Source organism: Mus pahari, chromosome 14 (assembly GCF_900095145.1).
Source record: "Mus pahari chromosome 14, PAHARI_EIJ_v1.1, whole genome shotgun sequence".
NCBI classification, from domain to species: domain Eukaryota; kingdom Metazoa; phylum Chordata; class Mammalia; order Rodentia; family Muridae; genus Mus; species Mus pahari.
The window spans coordinates 30303848-30318755 of record NC_034603.1 but is presented as its reverse complement, the minus strand read 5'-3'; the positions used below and the strand labels follow the sequence as shown (position 1 = coordinate 30318755).

Below are 14908 nucleotides of genomic sequence, written 5' to 3'. Positions count from 1 at the left end.
CGGCCCGCCGCGCGCGTGGAGTTCGCAGCGCCCCGGAGGAGAAGACGGTCGGCGTGCCATGGCGGTCACGCTCCCGGAGGTGGTGGAAGAGCTCCTGAGCGAGATGGCCGCCGCTGTGCGGGACAGCGCGAGAAGTACGGCCCGCGGGCTTTTATTCTTACCCCGCATGGTTCTGTCCCAGAAGCCTGTGCTCCTTAGATCGCTTAACTCTAAATAGAGGAATTTGAGTGACTAGACGTCAGATCCCTGAGTGCGAGCCGGTGTGCGGGAACCCCGGGTACTTGAAGAGAGCCACTGGGTACACCCAAGGAGTGGGCGAGGGCAGGGATGCGGAATGGCAGATGCGTAGACAATTTTGAGTTACTCAGAATCTTCATCCACAATCCGTGATGTAAAGTTTAAAAACAATACCCTTGTTTATTACTTCGTTTAGTAAATATATTTTACTAAAAACATTCTAGGGATGCAAAACCTTAAAAAAAAAAAAAAAATCGGGAAGTTGAAAAGTACTTCTTTCCTCTGGCCTGTAGAGGTCGCCCTATGCCTGTCTCCAAAAAACGACCGACCGAGGATGATCTTTGCTTATTCACCGGAGTAGGAGGATGACCAAAGAGGGAAACTAGTAATGAGGGTCTGTCTACTGTGTAGCTCGGCTGGTAGAGAGGCTTGCCTGGCATGTAGAGAGCTGCCGTGGATTCCCCACCACCGCACAAGACTGGGCACATGGCTGTAATCTCCGCACTTGGGAAGTGGAGACAAAAAAAAAAAAAAGGCAAAGTTCAAGGTCAACCTCAGCTACTTAATGCTAGACCAGACTGGGCTGCTGGAGACTGTCTTAAAAAACTGGAGGGGGTGGGGTAGAGAGATGCTTTTGAAGTGTAGACCAATTAAAAGCACTCTTCAAAAAAAAAAATAGCCTCTCTAAATGATAGCCAAATTAGAGCTCAAACCTACTATTGCTCATTCATTGTGCTCTGTGCACGGGTTTGAGTTACTGCTTTCATGGGATTAGAAAAGTAGCCAAACGAATGGTCTCATTTTGGTCTTTTACGTGTGTGTAAAAGATTCAGCCAACCAGGTATTCAAACATGCTTTGATTTCAAAGAAGTTGTGGGGTCTTAGTCTGTTGTGAGCTCTTGCTTCCAGGATTTGACCACAGATGTTGAGATGTTGAAACGATATCAGTTTTACAGAAGCATTGCCAGAACAGGGCTGTTGGTTAATCATACGCCAGGAGCTGAGGGGCCCCTAGCTCAGGAACAGACTCTGACTCGCAGTTCCTGTTTATTTTTCAGTAGAGCAGTTTTCAGTATTGGGTCTGGGTACTCCTTCCTAATCTCCCATCTTCCTTGGTAACCCTGCAGAGTAAAAGTCCAGGTTGTACGTATACGAGTTTGACCATGTAGAAGCTTCCTCTCCCGGGTAACTTGGTTCCCCTGAATTATAACCATCTCAGCTTTGTAAGCTTGTTTAGCTTTCTACATATGTATTTTTACTTGAACTTGAAATTTTATGCCACGATCACGGGTCTCCACTCAAAATGCTAAGGTTAAAAAAGACACTTTATCAGTTACATTTTCATAAAGGAACCTGCGAAGAGCCTGCCGACTGAGCTGGTATGGACTGGCTGCTGTCCGGTTGGGCTGCTGCTGTCTTCCTTCCGTGTTAACTGGAAATTCTCTTTTCCCAGTTTGGGTCTGTGTTGGCACATCCTCTTGTGTACCCACTTGTGTATTGTCACCTGTCCTGTTTTATGCAGCGCGTACTTCAGTCTCTGAAGAAGGCATGAACAGTGCTTTTGAGGCTTTGAATGTCTGAAAAAGGGTTTTCTGCTCTCACACTTGGTTAAAAGGTATTAAGTTTCATGTTGGAAATGGCATTTCTTCAGACCTCTGATAACATTGTTCCATCAATGTCTAGCATTTTGTATCTAGCATTGCTCCTGAATTTTGTCGGTGGCCTTTATTTCCTCTGGGTCTTTGAATTGCAGTTGTCCCTAGGTATCCATGATGGTCAAGATTGCTGAAGTACAGTCCCTTTGGTAGGATGGCATGTGACCCAGGCTCACTTTCCTTTGTACTTTAATATGCTTGAGATCACCCCCAGGTCACTCACAGCACCTGACCTCTGCAGTAGGTAGATGGCATCCTGAGTTGCTTAGAGAAAATGAGAGAATGACATGTTTAGTAGAGGCTCAGAGGTTTCAGGGGTTGGTCCTGCTGGTTTCTGTGGGATTTTGTTTGGCCTCTTTATAGCCCAGGCTGGCCTTGCCCCTTGTGCTCATGCCTTTGGCTTCTGAGCGCCCCAGTTATAGGTGTGCATCTGGCCTTTCCATTTCTTTTTAAACATTCCATGTGTATGGGTGTTTTGCCTGCATGTGTATCTGTGTATCATGTGGGTGCAGTGCCCTCAGAGGCCAGAAGATGGCACCAGATTCCCTTGGACTGGAATGTGAGCCAGCTGGGGCATGAACCCTGCTCTTAATTGCTGAGTCGTGACCCGGCCCCTCGGTTCTTATCTCGTGTTAGTCGAGTCCACAGATGTTGGTCCTACGGGTGTGGAGAGCCAGTTATGTCTTCTTTATGACCACGATTCTCAAGCTTCTGATAAGATTCTGTTCAAGTGTGTGAGGGAGCCCCCAGAGGCCAGAAGAGGGAGTTGGACCTGTGGAGCTGGCAGTACAGAGGGGAAGAGCCACTCAGTATGGGTGCTAGAAACTCCAGCTGTCTGAGAGCAGTCACCCAGCGCTCTTACCAGGCGCACCATCTCCAGCCCCTGGTTTTGTTTTCCACTCTAACGTGAGGGTCTATTAACTTACTTGATAGACATTTGTTTTTTCTCCCTAGTATTCCCATCCCTTGGTTATAGCATGTCCTTTATTGTCCCTGAGTGATTTATCGCCTATATTTAATCTTTTTATCCCTGACTCTGCTTCTTGGGAACTTCCTTCAACTGTGTCATCCAGATTTTCTATAAGGTTTTTATTTCTGATGTTATATTTAATTTATAATTTCCCCTGCCTGTTTTATTATTGCATTTGCCTGTTTGCTCTGATATTAGTAATAGTTGTTGGAACTTTCCCTCTGACTTCAGTGTTTCCTCTCTAAGTAGATTCTTTTGTTGATTTTGTTCTCTTTTTACTTAGTTGTGGTAATTTGTAGTTGTCATGTTTAAGAATAGAAAACTCAAGCAAGGACTTAGAGATGCATGTCACCTTGCTTCTCACTGGGTGACTTAGCCGAACGCCCACGACAGTGCTGATCCCTGTCAGCTGGCTCAGATTCCCAGTGAGTCTCCCGCCTGGAGGGCATAGACCCAGGAGAGCAGCTCAGCCGCAGGGGGAGGAGGAGGGCTGGTTCTTGCAGGAGCCACGTTGGGAAGAGAGCTGCAAAGTCCCCCTGGCTTGGGTGTTTTCTCCTAGTCCTTCCGGAAATCCTCTGTCTGAGCCTTTCTTGAACGCCTTCAGCCATCTGCCAGAGGGAGCGACAGCCACCCACAGCTAAGAAAGGAACTGAGACTGATCCTTCTGCCTGTTGGTCTGTTTCTTTTATTTATTTATCTTTGAGGCGCTGTCTACATAGTCCTGGCTGTTTTTGAACTCAATATGTAGACCTCAAACTCGGAGATCTGCCTGCCTCTGTGCAGAGGGTTGGGGAGGAGGATGGAAGGTTCTGGAGTATATGCCAGACCTGTGCTCAGTTCTCCCTACCGATAGCTGAAGCTCCGTCTTGCCGAGGTCTGTCTGGAAAGTTCTGTTCCACTTTTGTATTTGCCTCCAGTGTATTTTAGCTGTTGTTCCTCTTGCCTCCCCATCCTTGGGGGAACTAGCGATTCTTTAAATAAGTAAATAGATCCTCTTACTATTGCTTCAGTGGGTTGGGAAAGACGAAGAATTGGATAGATAGGTTGTTTACATCTTCTGCGGTGATTTGGGATAGTTGTTATAAGAGCTTCATGTTTTCAGTGACTAGTCTAACTTGACTAACTCTCCTGTTCCCATCTTACAGTTCCTGACGAGCTTCTCTTATCGTAAGTACAGACTCTTGTTTGATCTATAAAAAGAGTTACACAGCTTTAAGAGCCAGGTCCTTTCAGTATATTTCTTGGTTTTTAAAAATAGGAAGAGGGCTGGAGATAAGACTTGCTCCTATTCCAGAGGACCAGAGTTCCGCTCAGCAGGCACATAACCACCTATAGCCCTAGCTTTGGGGGAGCGGTCAGGTACATCTTAGGCCTTTGTGGGCCCTGCCAGCACACGGTGAACAGCTTGTAGGCAAAACGCCTACACGCACTTGTTTTTGTTTTTAAATGTTTAAAAACAGAGCAGACCTGGTGGCAGGCACACTTTTAATTGCAGCACTTGGAAGGTGGAAGCATGAGGTCCAGGAGTTCCAGGTCATCCTCAGCTACAGCAGAAGTGTGAGGTCAGCCTGACCTATGGAAGACCTTGGCTCAAAAAACAAACCCTAAGTCAGATCTGGAGAACAGACTCAGTGGTTGAGAGCATTTGGTCAGCACAGACCTTGGGAGTTTCACAAAAGCCTAATATCCCTCCCTGACCTCCATGGGCAGCTGAACACAGAATGCATTTACATATACTCAGACATATGCACTTACACATAAGCTAAACCTTCTTAAATTAATAAGTAGAAAATAGGCAAATAATAAAAAAATACAAATAGCCAAAAAAACTATTGGGGGAAATGATACGTATTACTAATAATCATAAGATACAAATTAAAAGATAATTTCTCCTATAAAACTAGCAGCCCCGGGAAAGAAGGTTGACAGGTCTATGGATGAGTAATACCTTGCTAGCGATGTCAGTTGGAAGGTAGCCTGGTACCTTGGTTAATGCTTGGGTAAAGACAACATTTAACTGCGGGCTTGCTATGAGTCCTTGACATCCTGGTAGGGAGCATGGCAGCAGGCAGGCATTCTGGCTACTAGTAGCGGAGAGCTTACATCTCATCCACAAGCCCCAGGCAGGGGGAGAGGTGACTGGGAGTGGCATTGAGAAACCTTGAGGCTCACCTCCAGTGACACACCTCCTCCAAGAAGGCCACACCTCCTAATCATTTTTTTTTTTAAGATTTATTTATNTATTATATGTAAGTACACTGTAGCTGTCTTCAGACACTCCAGAAGAGGGCGTCAGATCTCATTACGGATGGTTGTGAGCCACCATGTGGTTGCTGGGATTTGAACTCAGGACCTTCAGAAGAGCAGTCAGTGCTCTTAACCGCTGAGCCATCTCTCCAGCCCCACACTTCCTTATCTTTGCCAAACAGTTTTACCAACTGAGGATCAAACCTTCAAATATAAGAGGAGCCTATGGGGGCCATTCTTGATTCAGACCACCACACCTGGCAACTGGCAATATGGCTCTAAAGCATACATATTCTTTTTTTTTTTTTTAAGATTTTTTTGTTTATTATTATATGTAAGTACACCGTAGCTGTCTTCAGACATACCAGAAGAGGGTGTCAGATCTCATTACAGATGGTTGTGAGCCACCATATGGTTGCTGGGATTTGAACTCAGGACCTCTGGAAGAGCAGTCAGTGCTCTAAACCGCTGAGCCATCTCTCCAGCCCAGCATACATATTCTTTGACCTAGATATCCCACTTACAAGAATGTCACCCAAGGAGCTAACTCTGATGTTCATAAAGACTTTACAATGAGCAGATTCACCCAGTACTGAATAGAGCAACACCAGAAACTGGAAATAACCAACTCGAAAATAGTTTGCAGAGAGTAAAAATGATTAACTTTTACAGTAGAGTTATTTTTACATTCATCAAAAGTAATAAAATAATTCATGTGTTTTGAGAGATGTACATAGAAGCCATGAAGTAGACAAAGCCATTTTTAAAATAATTGAAGTTAACTGTGGTTATCTCTGATTAAAAGGCTCTTCAGCAAATTTCATTTCCTTATTTTTGTTGACTAAATAAGTCTTTATATATTTGGTATAAGAAATTCAAAAGCACTCCTTCTCAATTCTTCCTAGTGCTGCTGTGTGTGAGACTAGATTCTGGGAAAGTGAAGTGATATACGTGTTATATTTTAAACTTCATAAGCAGTGCTGCGTGTGCATATGTATATATATATATATATATACACACATACATACAGTTATTCCATGAATAATAAGATACAAAACATTGACAGGAAAGAAACCAGCAAGTATATGATGTCTTGCTGCGGACGTAGCTCAGAGGCAGGGTGTATTCTGAACGTATATGAGGGCCTGGGCTCACTCTGCAATGTGGGATAGAAAGAGAAGAGGAAGCCCAGACTGAGGAAAGGATGAATAAAAGCTTGCCAAAGAGATAGAAAGGAATGAAATGTCTGGAAGTTCTTTAATGAAGCATGAAGAGAGCTTGGTTTTTGTTTTGTTTGTTTGGTTTTTTTTGTTTTTTTAGCTGTAATAGTATAGCCTTTTATTTTAAAATACAAAAAAAAAATCTGAAATAAAGGAACAAGATGTTAATTAACACTTATTCTGGGGAGCAAATGAATCCATGGACTTGGTTTTGTGGATTGGTTGGGTTTTTTCTAATTTTTAATTTTATGTGTATGGGTGGGTTCTTCTGCTTGTTTGTCTTCACCACGTGCATGCAGTGCCCACAGAGGCTAGAGACGGGCAGTGGATCTCTTGGAACTGGAGTTACAGATGGTAGGGAGCTACCACATGAGTCCTGAGAATCAAACTCAGGCCCTCAGGAAGAGCAACCAGTGCTCTTAACCTCTGAGCCATCCTCTCCAACCCAAGCCCAAGGGTTTTGTTAATATTTTTCCCACATTAAAATTTGCTTTTTGTTGTTGTTGTTGTAAGTGTGGGGGTTAGCTAGAAAGGTAGCTTGGTTATAAACTATTTGTCACACAAGCACAGGAGTCTGAGTTTGATCCCAGTGCCACTTACAAACACCAGCTCCCATGTATGCTGGTAATCCCAGCTCTGGCCTCATGGCAGCTTACAGGCCAATTAGCAACCCTCTGTAAAAGAAGTGGATGGCACTTGAGGGACAACACACGCAGTGGAGGTGCAGAGACCAAGGCTCAGTGGTAGAGTGCTTGCCCACCATGCATGAGGTCTTGGGTTCAGTCTCCATCATCGCACACACAAAAAGATAGAGGACAGTAAGCCTTTGTGTCAAGTTCTCGAGGTGACTCAGAATCAGCCTTTCTAATCCAGTGTCTTTGTATTCCCTAGGCTGGAGTTTGTGTTTGGGTCATCGGCCATCCAGGCCTTGGACCTAGTCGATCGAGAGTCCGTCACTTTAATCTCATCACCCAGTGGAAGGCGTGTTTACCAGGTAGAAGTCTAGAGGTGGGGATAATCGAAACAGAAAACCTTAGTACATAAATCTATCCACAGTCTCTGGAAGCTGATGACCAACATGAAGTATGTACTAAGCTTTGTGACCCAACCTAGTAAAGTTAACAGAATCATAATTTAAAGATTTGTATTTATTTTGAATTGACAAGAAGTATATATGACAATACAAATTGATACATCTTGATATATGATACCTTATAGCTTCATGCTGTTGACATATCCAACTATCTTAGAAAACCTTATATGCTTCCTTTTCTGTGATGAGAACACTCCCTTACAAATTTTCAGGTCTGTGATGCATTGTTAGTTACTGTGGTCAGAAACCTCCCTGAGCTTCTGTCCCCTGACTATCTCCATAAGCTCCTCCCCCCACCCCTGAACACTGAATGCCTTAGCCACTTGCTTCTGTAAGCTGAACTGTTTTAGGTTTCACATACAAGGACATATAGTGTTTGATATTATTATACCAGGCTTGTTGTACTTAACATAGTATCTCCAGGTATTCTAGAAATTAAAGATAAATACAACTTTTTGATTCTACCAGTAGCACTATATAGAACTAACAATGGTATGGAGAGGGTCTTTTCTCAAGTCTAATGGATACCAGCCTTTGCTCTCTTGTTGATTATAGGGGCACACCCCCCCATACATTTATTGGCATTTTCATCTTTCTTGTTCATAATCTCAATCTCTCTCTCTCTCTCTCTCTCTCTCTCTCCCCGAGACAGGGTTTAATAATCTGTCCGGCCATGATCTCTTATTTACAGGAAAAAGTCAAAATGGTTCTTGAGGCCATTCAATGTGTCTAGAATAATCTCGTGAACATAGATTTTCAAAACTGTTGTCGCCAGTCAGTGGTGGCACATGCCTTTAATCCCAGCACTTGGGAGGCAGAGGCAGGCGGATTTCTGAGTTGGAGGCTAGCCTGGTCTACAAAGTGAGTTCCAGGATAGCTAGGGCTACACAGAGAAACTCTGTCTCGAAAAAACCAAAACCAAAACAAAACTGTTGTCAAGAATTATTTCTGATGAGTCAAACTCCAGAGTTCAGAAGTTCTATACAGATCTTAGTTTGCCCCGTGGCACTTAGAGTAGGTTTGTGAAGTGACGGCCCCTTACCATACTCTGGATTATTTTCATGTTATTGATTACTCTCTCCAGAAGCAAAGCAAAGTATTTCTTTTGCAGGAAACTGAAACAACGGGTAAAGTAACATCACATCTGGATGTTACCCCACACTGCCAGACCTGAGACTAAAAGAGACTAGATAACAGTATGCCAGTGTAAGCCCTTGTCCCGGGTCAGCTGTGTGAGACAGTGGTGAGTGCAGCCACAGTTGAGGGAGGAGCATTTTAGGAAGGACATGGAAATGCCGTGCTTGTCAAGTATGCGCTTGGCTCTCTGCGGTTAAGAAAGACACCGACAGTGGGTAGGAAATCTTATTGTTTAAACTCTAGCTTCTAGTGAACTTGTCAGAGCTGGGACCAAGACAGTAACTCTCATTAAAAGACGGTGCCAGTTAATTCTTAGAGAATGACGTGAACGGAGCCTGCTTTGACAAATGAATCAGCTTGCCTCTATATTGCAGCCCACCTTAATCGACTTGGCAGGTCGCTGTGTGTTTCCATTAAGGAAAATGGAGTGTGGCTCTATTTACAATTTTTGGATAGTACCTTTTTACTCAGAGCGGGGTTTTCTTGTGGTGGACTTCTAGGTGAACAATCAGTGGGGGCCGCTAAGTTCCTTTCTTGTGTTATCTTTTTGTATTTTATATACTTAAATTATCCACAACTTAGCTCCTTCATTCTTCCCCATGTTTCTTCACTGCAGAATTCTGCTTTCAGGGCTGGAGAGATGGCTCAGCACTTCTCCTGCAGAGGTCCCAGTTCAGTCAGTGTGCACATTGCAGCTCACCACTGTGACTCAAGTTGTGGGGATCTGGTGCCCGCTCCTGGCCTCTCTGGGCACCAGGCACAAACACGTTATTCATACACACAGGCAGGCAAAACACTCTTACATATAAAATAAAAATGATATAAATGTTTTAAGAAGTGTAAGGGTAAAAAAGTTTTTTTGGTCTTAGCTTCATTACCAACGTAATACCTGACCAGAACAGGCAGACTTCCAGCTGTCCCTCACTCATGTGACCTGGCTACCAGCTAAAACTGTAAAGGCCGTGTTTAAAACTATTTAATTATCTTTATGAATATGACTTTCTTAATGATTGTCTGTCATGTCCTTTATTATATTGTGTTGCTTTGTCATTAAAAAAATACTCCCTAGATATATAGCTGCCAGCTTTGGCTTTGACTGGAGGTGAAGGAGACCAGAAACCTCCGCCAGCCTCACACCCGTCCTACAGTGCACTGTTGTGTGTAAGGAAGACTCTCCCTTGGTTCCTGGTTGTAGACGATGGTAAATGCTGAGTCAGACACTGCCTTGCTACCCAACTGGTAACCATTCCATGAGTCAACCTTTATTCCATAGTTCAACCCAATATTGTCACTGTCCTCCAGGTGTGATGTGTAATTACTCTAAAGTCATCCTTTGTTACTGTCTCCTGAGCTGCTTTCTAAGCACAACCTGCTCACTTAGGAAGGGGCTGCTTCACAACAGCCTGGAGGTTTGCAAGGCCTACAGAACAAGGCTGAATACCCTCCTACACAACTGTAGGAGGCAAATGTGGTTCCAGCCCTAACGTCCTCACTCAGCAATCCCAGAACATTAGAAAACATGCATGCAACAATCTTTAACATTTGTGCTCAGCTACACACACTCATATGCCCAGTCTGTATCAGGACAGGAACTGTGAACCCTTCTTCCAGGAAGAGACGGAACATTATAAATGTAGCTTCCTGACATGCAGTGGCCTAGGGGCTGCGGTAGTTAGAAGGTTGTACCTGTCAATGGATGATGGTCAGGGCTGTCCTACAAGCTCCCTGTAGTCACTACACACTCCCCCCCCCCCACCCGTGAGACTCCTGTGAATCCAGTCCTGGTCTTGAGTGTGTTCCTGTTTGTTAGTTTTTAAAAATCTCAGTTAAGGAGGGAGGTTGAAGGGGGGCACATTCCAGCCCATGCTATGATGAGTGGAAGAACTCAGCAGTTCCTGTAAGAGAGGGTCCTTCTTCCACTGAATTAAATTACCCCTAAGGTCAGTTTCCAGCTCTAAACATTTCTAGCTCAGATTTTTGCCTGATTATTGGGTTCATTAGTAGTCAACTGCTAGATAAAGAAGAAACAAATTAAAGCATTTCCTGTCTTTGGAGTATCTACTGCCCCAGGCATTTGACCAGTTTACTTTGAATCTCAGGCAGCCTTTGGAAGGGTTAGGCTTGGGAACCTCTGTAGAATTTATCCCTGTCCCTAAATCACCAGGCTTTGATGCAACATCATCCAGGAGGAAGCATTGTGATAGATGCTGGACCTGCAGCATCCCCGAGGCTTTGCCTGCTTAAGTCTAAATCTAGAGAGAATAGACAGGGGAGCCAAGTAAAGAAAGAGCCTTAAAGGTATGTCCTCTGTGCTCCAGAGAACATATCCCCATGGCTGCTGCGTGCTGGGGAGTTTGCTTTAGGATTAAGTGGGAAGCGGTCAGCTTTAATGCCCACCCCACTATTTAGACTCACTGGTAAAATTGTACTGATAGTCAGTGGTGTGTGTGTCATGTTCCTAACAGCAGGTCTCGGGATAGGAACGTATATGAGGTGGATTTTAATTCGTGATGTAAACTAGCTCCAGTCTTTAATGGTATAGAAAAAGGACATTCCTAGTAATCTAAAATCCCCCAGAGTCCTGCTGACTTAGTCAACAAATAACCAGAGCAGCTGTATCATATTAGCACTAGGCAGACACACAGGAGCACAGGACTTGGGCATATTATTTCCTCTAGTTAAGGCCTCGCCCGTTATTCTCAGGTTGGAGCAAAGGATCCTGGGACTGCTGACACTGTAATTTTGACAAATTCTGACCTTTTGTTTAGATTGCCATCTTAAAGCCTAAATTTAATTTGAAAGCCTTGTGGCAAATTCAGTGTACACCCCATTGTAAAATAATTGAAATGTTGTACTTCCCTTTGATAATAATCTACTTCATTTGGAAGTTAACTCTCAGAATGCAGGCCTGTGTTATCTCGTGTCCACCACTATGGGGAATATCTGGCAGAAGTCACTGTAAAGGAGAATAGGTTTATATTGGCTAACAGTTTCAGAGGTCTCCATCCATAGTTCCTGGGCCCTGTTGAATTGGCCTATGGCAGCAACGTACATTACAGCAGGAGCAGGAGGCTAAGAAGATCCCTTCACCCCACACGCAGGAAGCAGAGGCAGGACAGGAAGGAGGTTAGAATCCCAGTGTCCCCTGCAAAGGCATGCCCCTCTAACTAACCCTACCGCCTAAAGGTTCTGCCATTCCCTGTATGTGCCAGAAGATAGCAACCATGCTTCTAACGCACGTGCCTTTGGCACATTCAGAATCTAAACTAGCAAGCTGCCAACAGAAGTGTCTGCCTGCTTCTGGTAGGAGTGGTTTCTCCAGCAAACTGGTCGGTTCAATCTCACCAGAGACAAATCTTTTTTTCCTTGAATTCTTTTTTTTTTTTTTTAAAGATTTATTTATTCTTATTTATATGAGTACACTGTAGCTGTCTTCAGACACACCAGAAGAGGGCATCAGACCTTGTTACAGATGGTTGTGAGCCACCATGTGGTTGCTAGGAATTGAACTCAGGACCTGTGGAAGAGCAGTCAGTGCTCTTAACCACTGAGCCATCTCTCCAGTCCTCCTTGAATTCCTTTCCAGTGTCACCAAGGGTGTTTGTTGCAGTGAGCCTCTCACCAGCAGCCACATCTGTGTCCTTCCATCTCTGGATGAGTAGGCAGGTCTGAACTTGCCTCAGTCCCGAGAAGTCCGTTCGTCCTGAGCAGCTGAGTCAGCCCCTTCACAAGACTGCTCGCTCGCCCGCTCGCTCACCCCTTCTACTTTCTTCACCTGGGGGCTGCCCTGCTTCTGCCTCCCCAGGCCCTTTACCCATGTCACTCTCCAGGAATGTAACAGCAGCTTTAGAAATGTCCCTGCATGGTGTCTAATACCACAGGCTAAGGGGCCCATGGTAAAATGTACACAGGCCTTCCCTGGCCTCCATTCTAGCCCTGCAGGCTGAGACCTGTGCATCACATGGAACAAAGCCGCCATGTGGAAGGCTGAACTGGACTGAGGCTCTTCTATCCTCCAGTGCCCTGGGAAGCTGAAGAGATGAGCTTGCACGCTGCAGGAAGATAACTTGTGCTGCTCCTTCCGTATAAACCCCACCGCAGACCTTCAGTGATGTCCGTGAGCAGCTCTGATACACTGAATGGATTGTCAGGAAGCTGAAGCAGGAGCAAACTGACACTGTCCTGTTCTTCCCAGGTGCTAGGGAGTTCTGGCAAAACATATACATGTCTGACTTCCTGTCATCACTGCTCGTGCCCAGCATTCTCCTTCTCAGTGTTACGGAAGAGTGACAGCCTGCTGGTAAGGGTGGCCTCTAGCCACTGCACACAGTTGTGAAAGTTGACGTCAGCCTCATGTCAGACTTTAAGAGACAGTTTTGGGAGGTGGGGCATTTACACAGAATGGGCATTTCCCTCAGTGTTGGAAGAAATTGTGGTTTTTTGTCTTTGTCTTAGTCACCTCCTGGATTCAGCCTTCCAAAACACAGTGTCATTTTTGGCACATTACTTTCCTGCTTTTTTATCTAAGAGGTCGTAGATGAGGTTGTGGGGTCAGTGAGGTAATCTTGGCAGTGAGTACTGGGGAAGGAGATGGCCCAGTAAAGAGAGAACAAAGTAAAAGATGCTCCCACATCATCCCCTGCTCATGAAGACAGCTTGGCCTCACTCTCACCTCACGTGGAGCAGGGACGCCTCCACTGTACCTCACAGCTGTGTAGCCATCAGTCTCCAGAGCACGCAGGAAGGACAGCACCTATCTGTACATCCCTCGTTCTAAAGGGAAAGAAACGCACCAGCCCCTCTCCTAAGGGCAGATGGTTAGTCTTAGTCTTGCCAAAGTAGAGAACAATGAAGTCTACCTTGTTCCTACTTTTTTATATTCTAGTAGCAACTTAAAAGTCTTGAGAGTTTGGTGCCAACTTGAGCATCTCCACTCATTCATATACGTGCAAGCATGCACACACACACACACACACACACACACCACTACTAACCACTAGTAAGTATATTTCACCTGTACCATGGTCCTCTCAGGATCAGTGCTGTGTTCTGTGACATAGGTCTGACAGGGTCATCTCCCCGTGTGTGTGTGTGTGTGTGTGAAAATTTCCCCCACTCCTCCTTCCCCCAAGAAGGTAGCAGTGCCTAAAATGAAGTAGTGGTTCTGCACATTCATTATAGTGAAGTTGGAAGCAGCTGGGTAGCTATTAGACCTGAATGAGCTCATTGGGGAGGAGCTCACTGGAGCACCAAGCCAGTGTCGTGCCTCAAGGACTGTCAGCCATTGCTGTAACCACACGCTGAAGGCCAGGATAAAACCATGGCAGAGTTCCCCTCTCCTTGCATGTGATGGTGAGGTCTTGATTAGACTGGCCAAACATGATCCTGCTTGTCCCTAACAGCTCTGTGTCTTGTGTTTCAGTGTAAGCATCTTCTGGCAATTTATCTTAGTCAGATTCTGAGGAACTGCCAGCAGCTCAGCGTGTCTGACAAGCAACTGACAGACCTACTATTGATGGAGGACACAAGAGGGATCAAAGGCGCGGCTGGGACACGGACTTCCAGGACAGAAGCCTAGCAGGAAATGCATTCACAGCCCACGGTGCACGAGGTGGAGGAATGGGACGCACTTCCAGACTTGTGACTGTCGCTTCACCCTCACAGGCTAGGCTGCACAGGGGGGTCTGTGTGGTTAAGAGTCCTCTATGGTCTTAATATTAACCAACCTCTGCCCTGCAGGAAGAAATGTCCCTTGGTAGAATTAAGTATTGTTGACTGAAATAAAGCCTGAGCCATGTTGTATCTGCAATCAGATCAAGTTATTGAAGTGCTAGTAATGGTTAAAGGTGGGACGGTCGGCCAGACTAAGAGCAAGGTTACATGAGAAAAGTATTCAGCAGAAAAGGACCAAAGCACACAGATAGCTAAGGGCCGCTGTGTGAGAAGAGGGTGCTGCTGCCAGCATGGCTGGTGGGGCTGTCCTGGGAGAGGGTGTGGAGAGCAGGGAGCTGGGCTTGCCTAGCGAGCATGCTGTATAGCAGGAGCAAGAACATACGAAAGCCCTGGAAGGAAGCTAGATCCTACTAGGAATTTCACAAGGCAAGCAAGGTACCAGTAGTGGTGTTGGAGAGATAAGATAGGCTCAGGAGAACAAAGGATCAGTGATAACAGTGAAAGCCCAGGAAAAGAACCTAAGAGGAAAAGCGGGGCAGCCAGCAGATCCCAGAGGGCCAGGAGCTTCCTCCTGCTCTGAACATTCGTCTTTTTAGGAACTGAGGAGATAGAAAAACGGAGGTGACTTCATAGCCTAGGGAAACCCCCAGTTGTGGTGCCCCAAAACACAAAGCGT

At 45.3% G+C, this 14908-nt stretch overlaps 1 protein-coding gene across 1 annotated transcript; it reads left to right on the top strand.

The window, feature by feature from the left end:
- The first annotated feature begins 2 nt into the window (after positions 1-2).
- Zswim7 (zinc finger SWIM-type containing 7) lies at positions 3-14368 on the top strand. Its single transcript, XM_021213796.2, has 5 exons — positions 3-134; positions 4008-4029; positions 7221-7323; positions 12755-12859; positions 13982-14368. The coding sequence occupies exons 1-5, from the start codon at positions 59-61 to the stop codon at positions 14135-14137; spliced, it is 462 nt and encodes a 153-aa protein (XP_021069455.1). The 5' UTR covers positions 3-58; the 3' UTR covers positions 14138-14368.
- Positions 14369-14908: the final 540 nt, after the last annotated feature.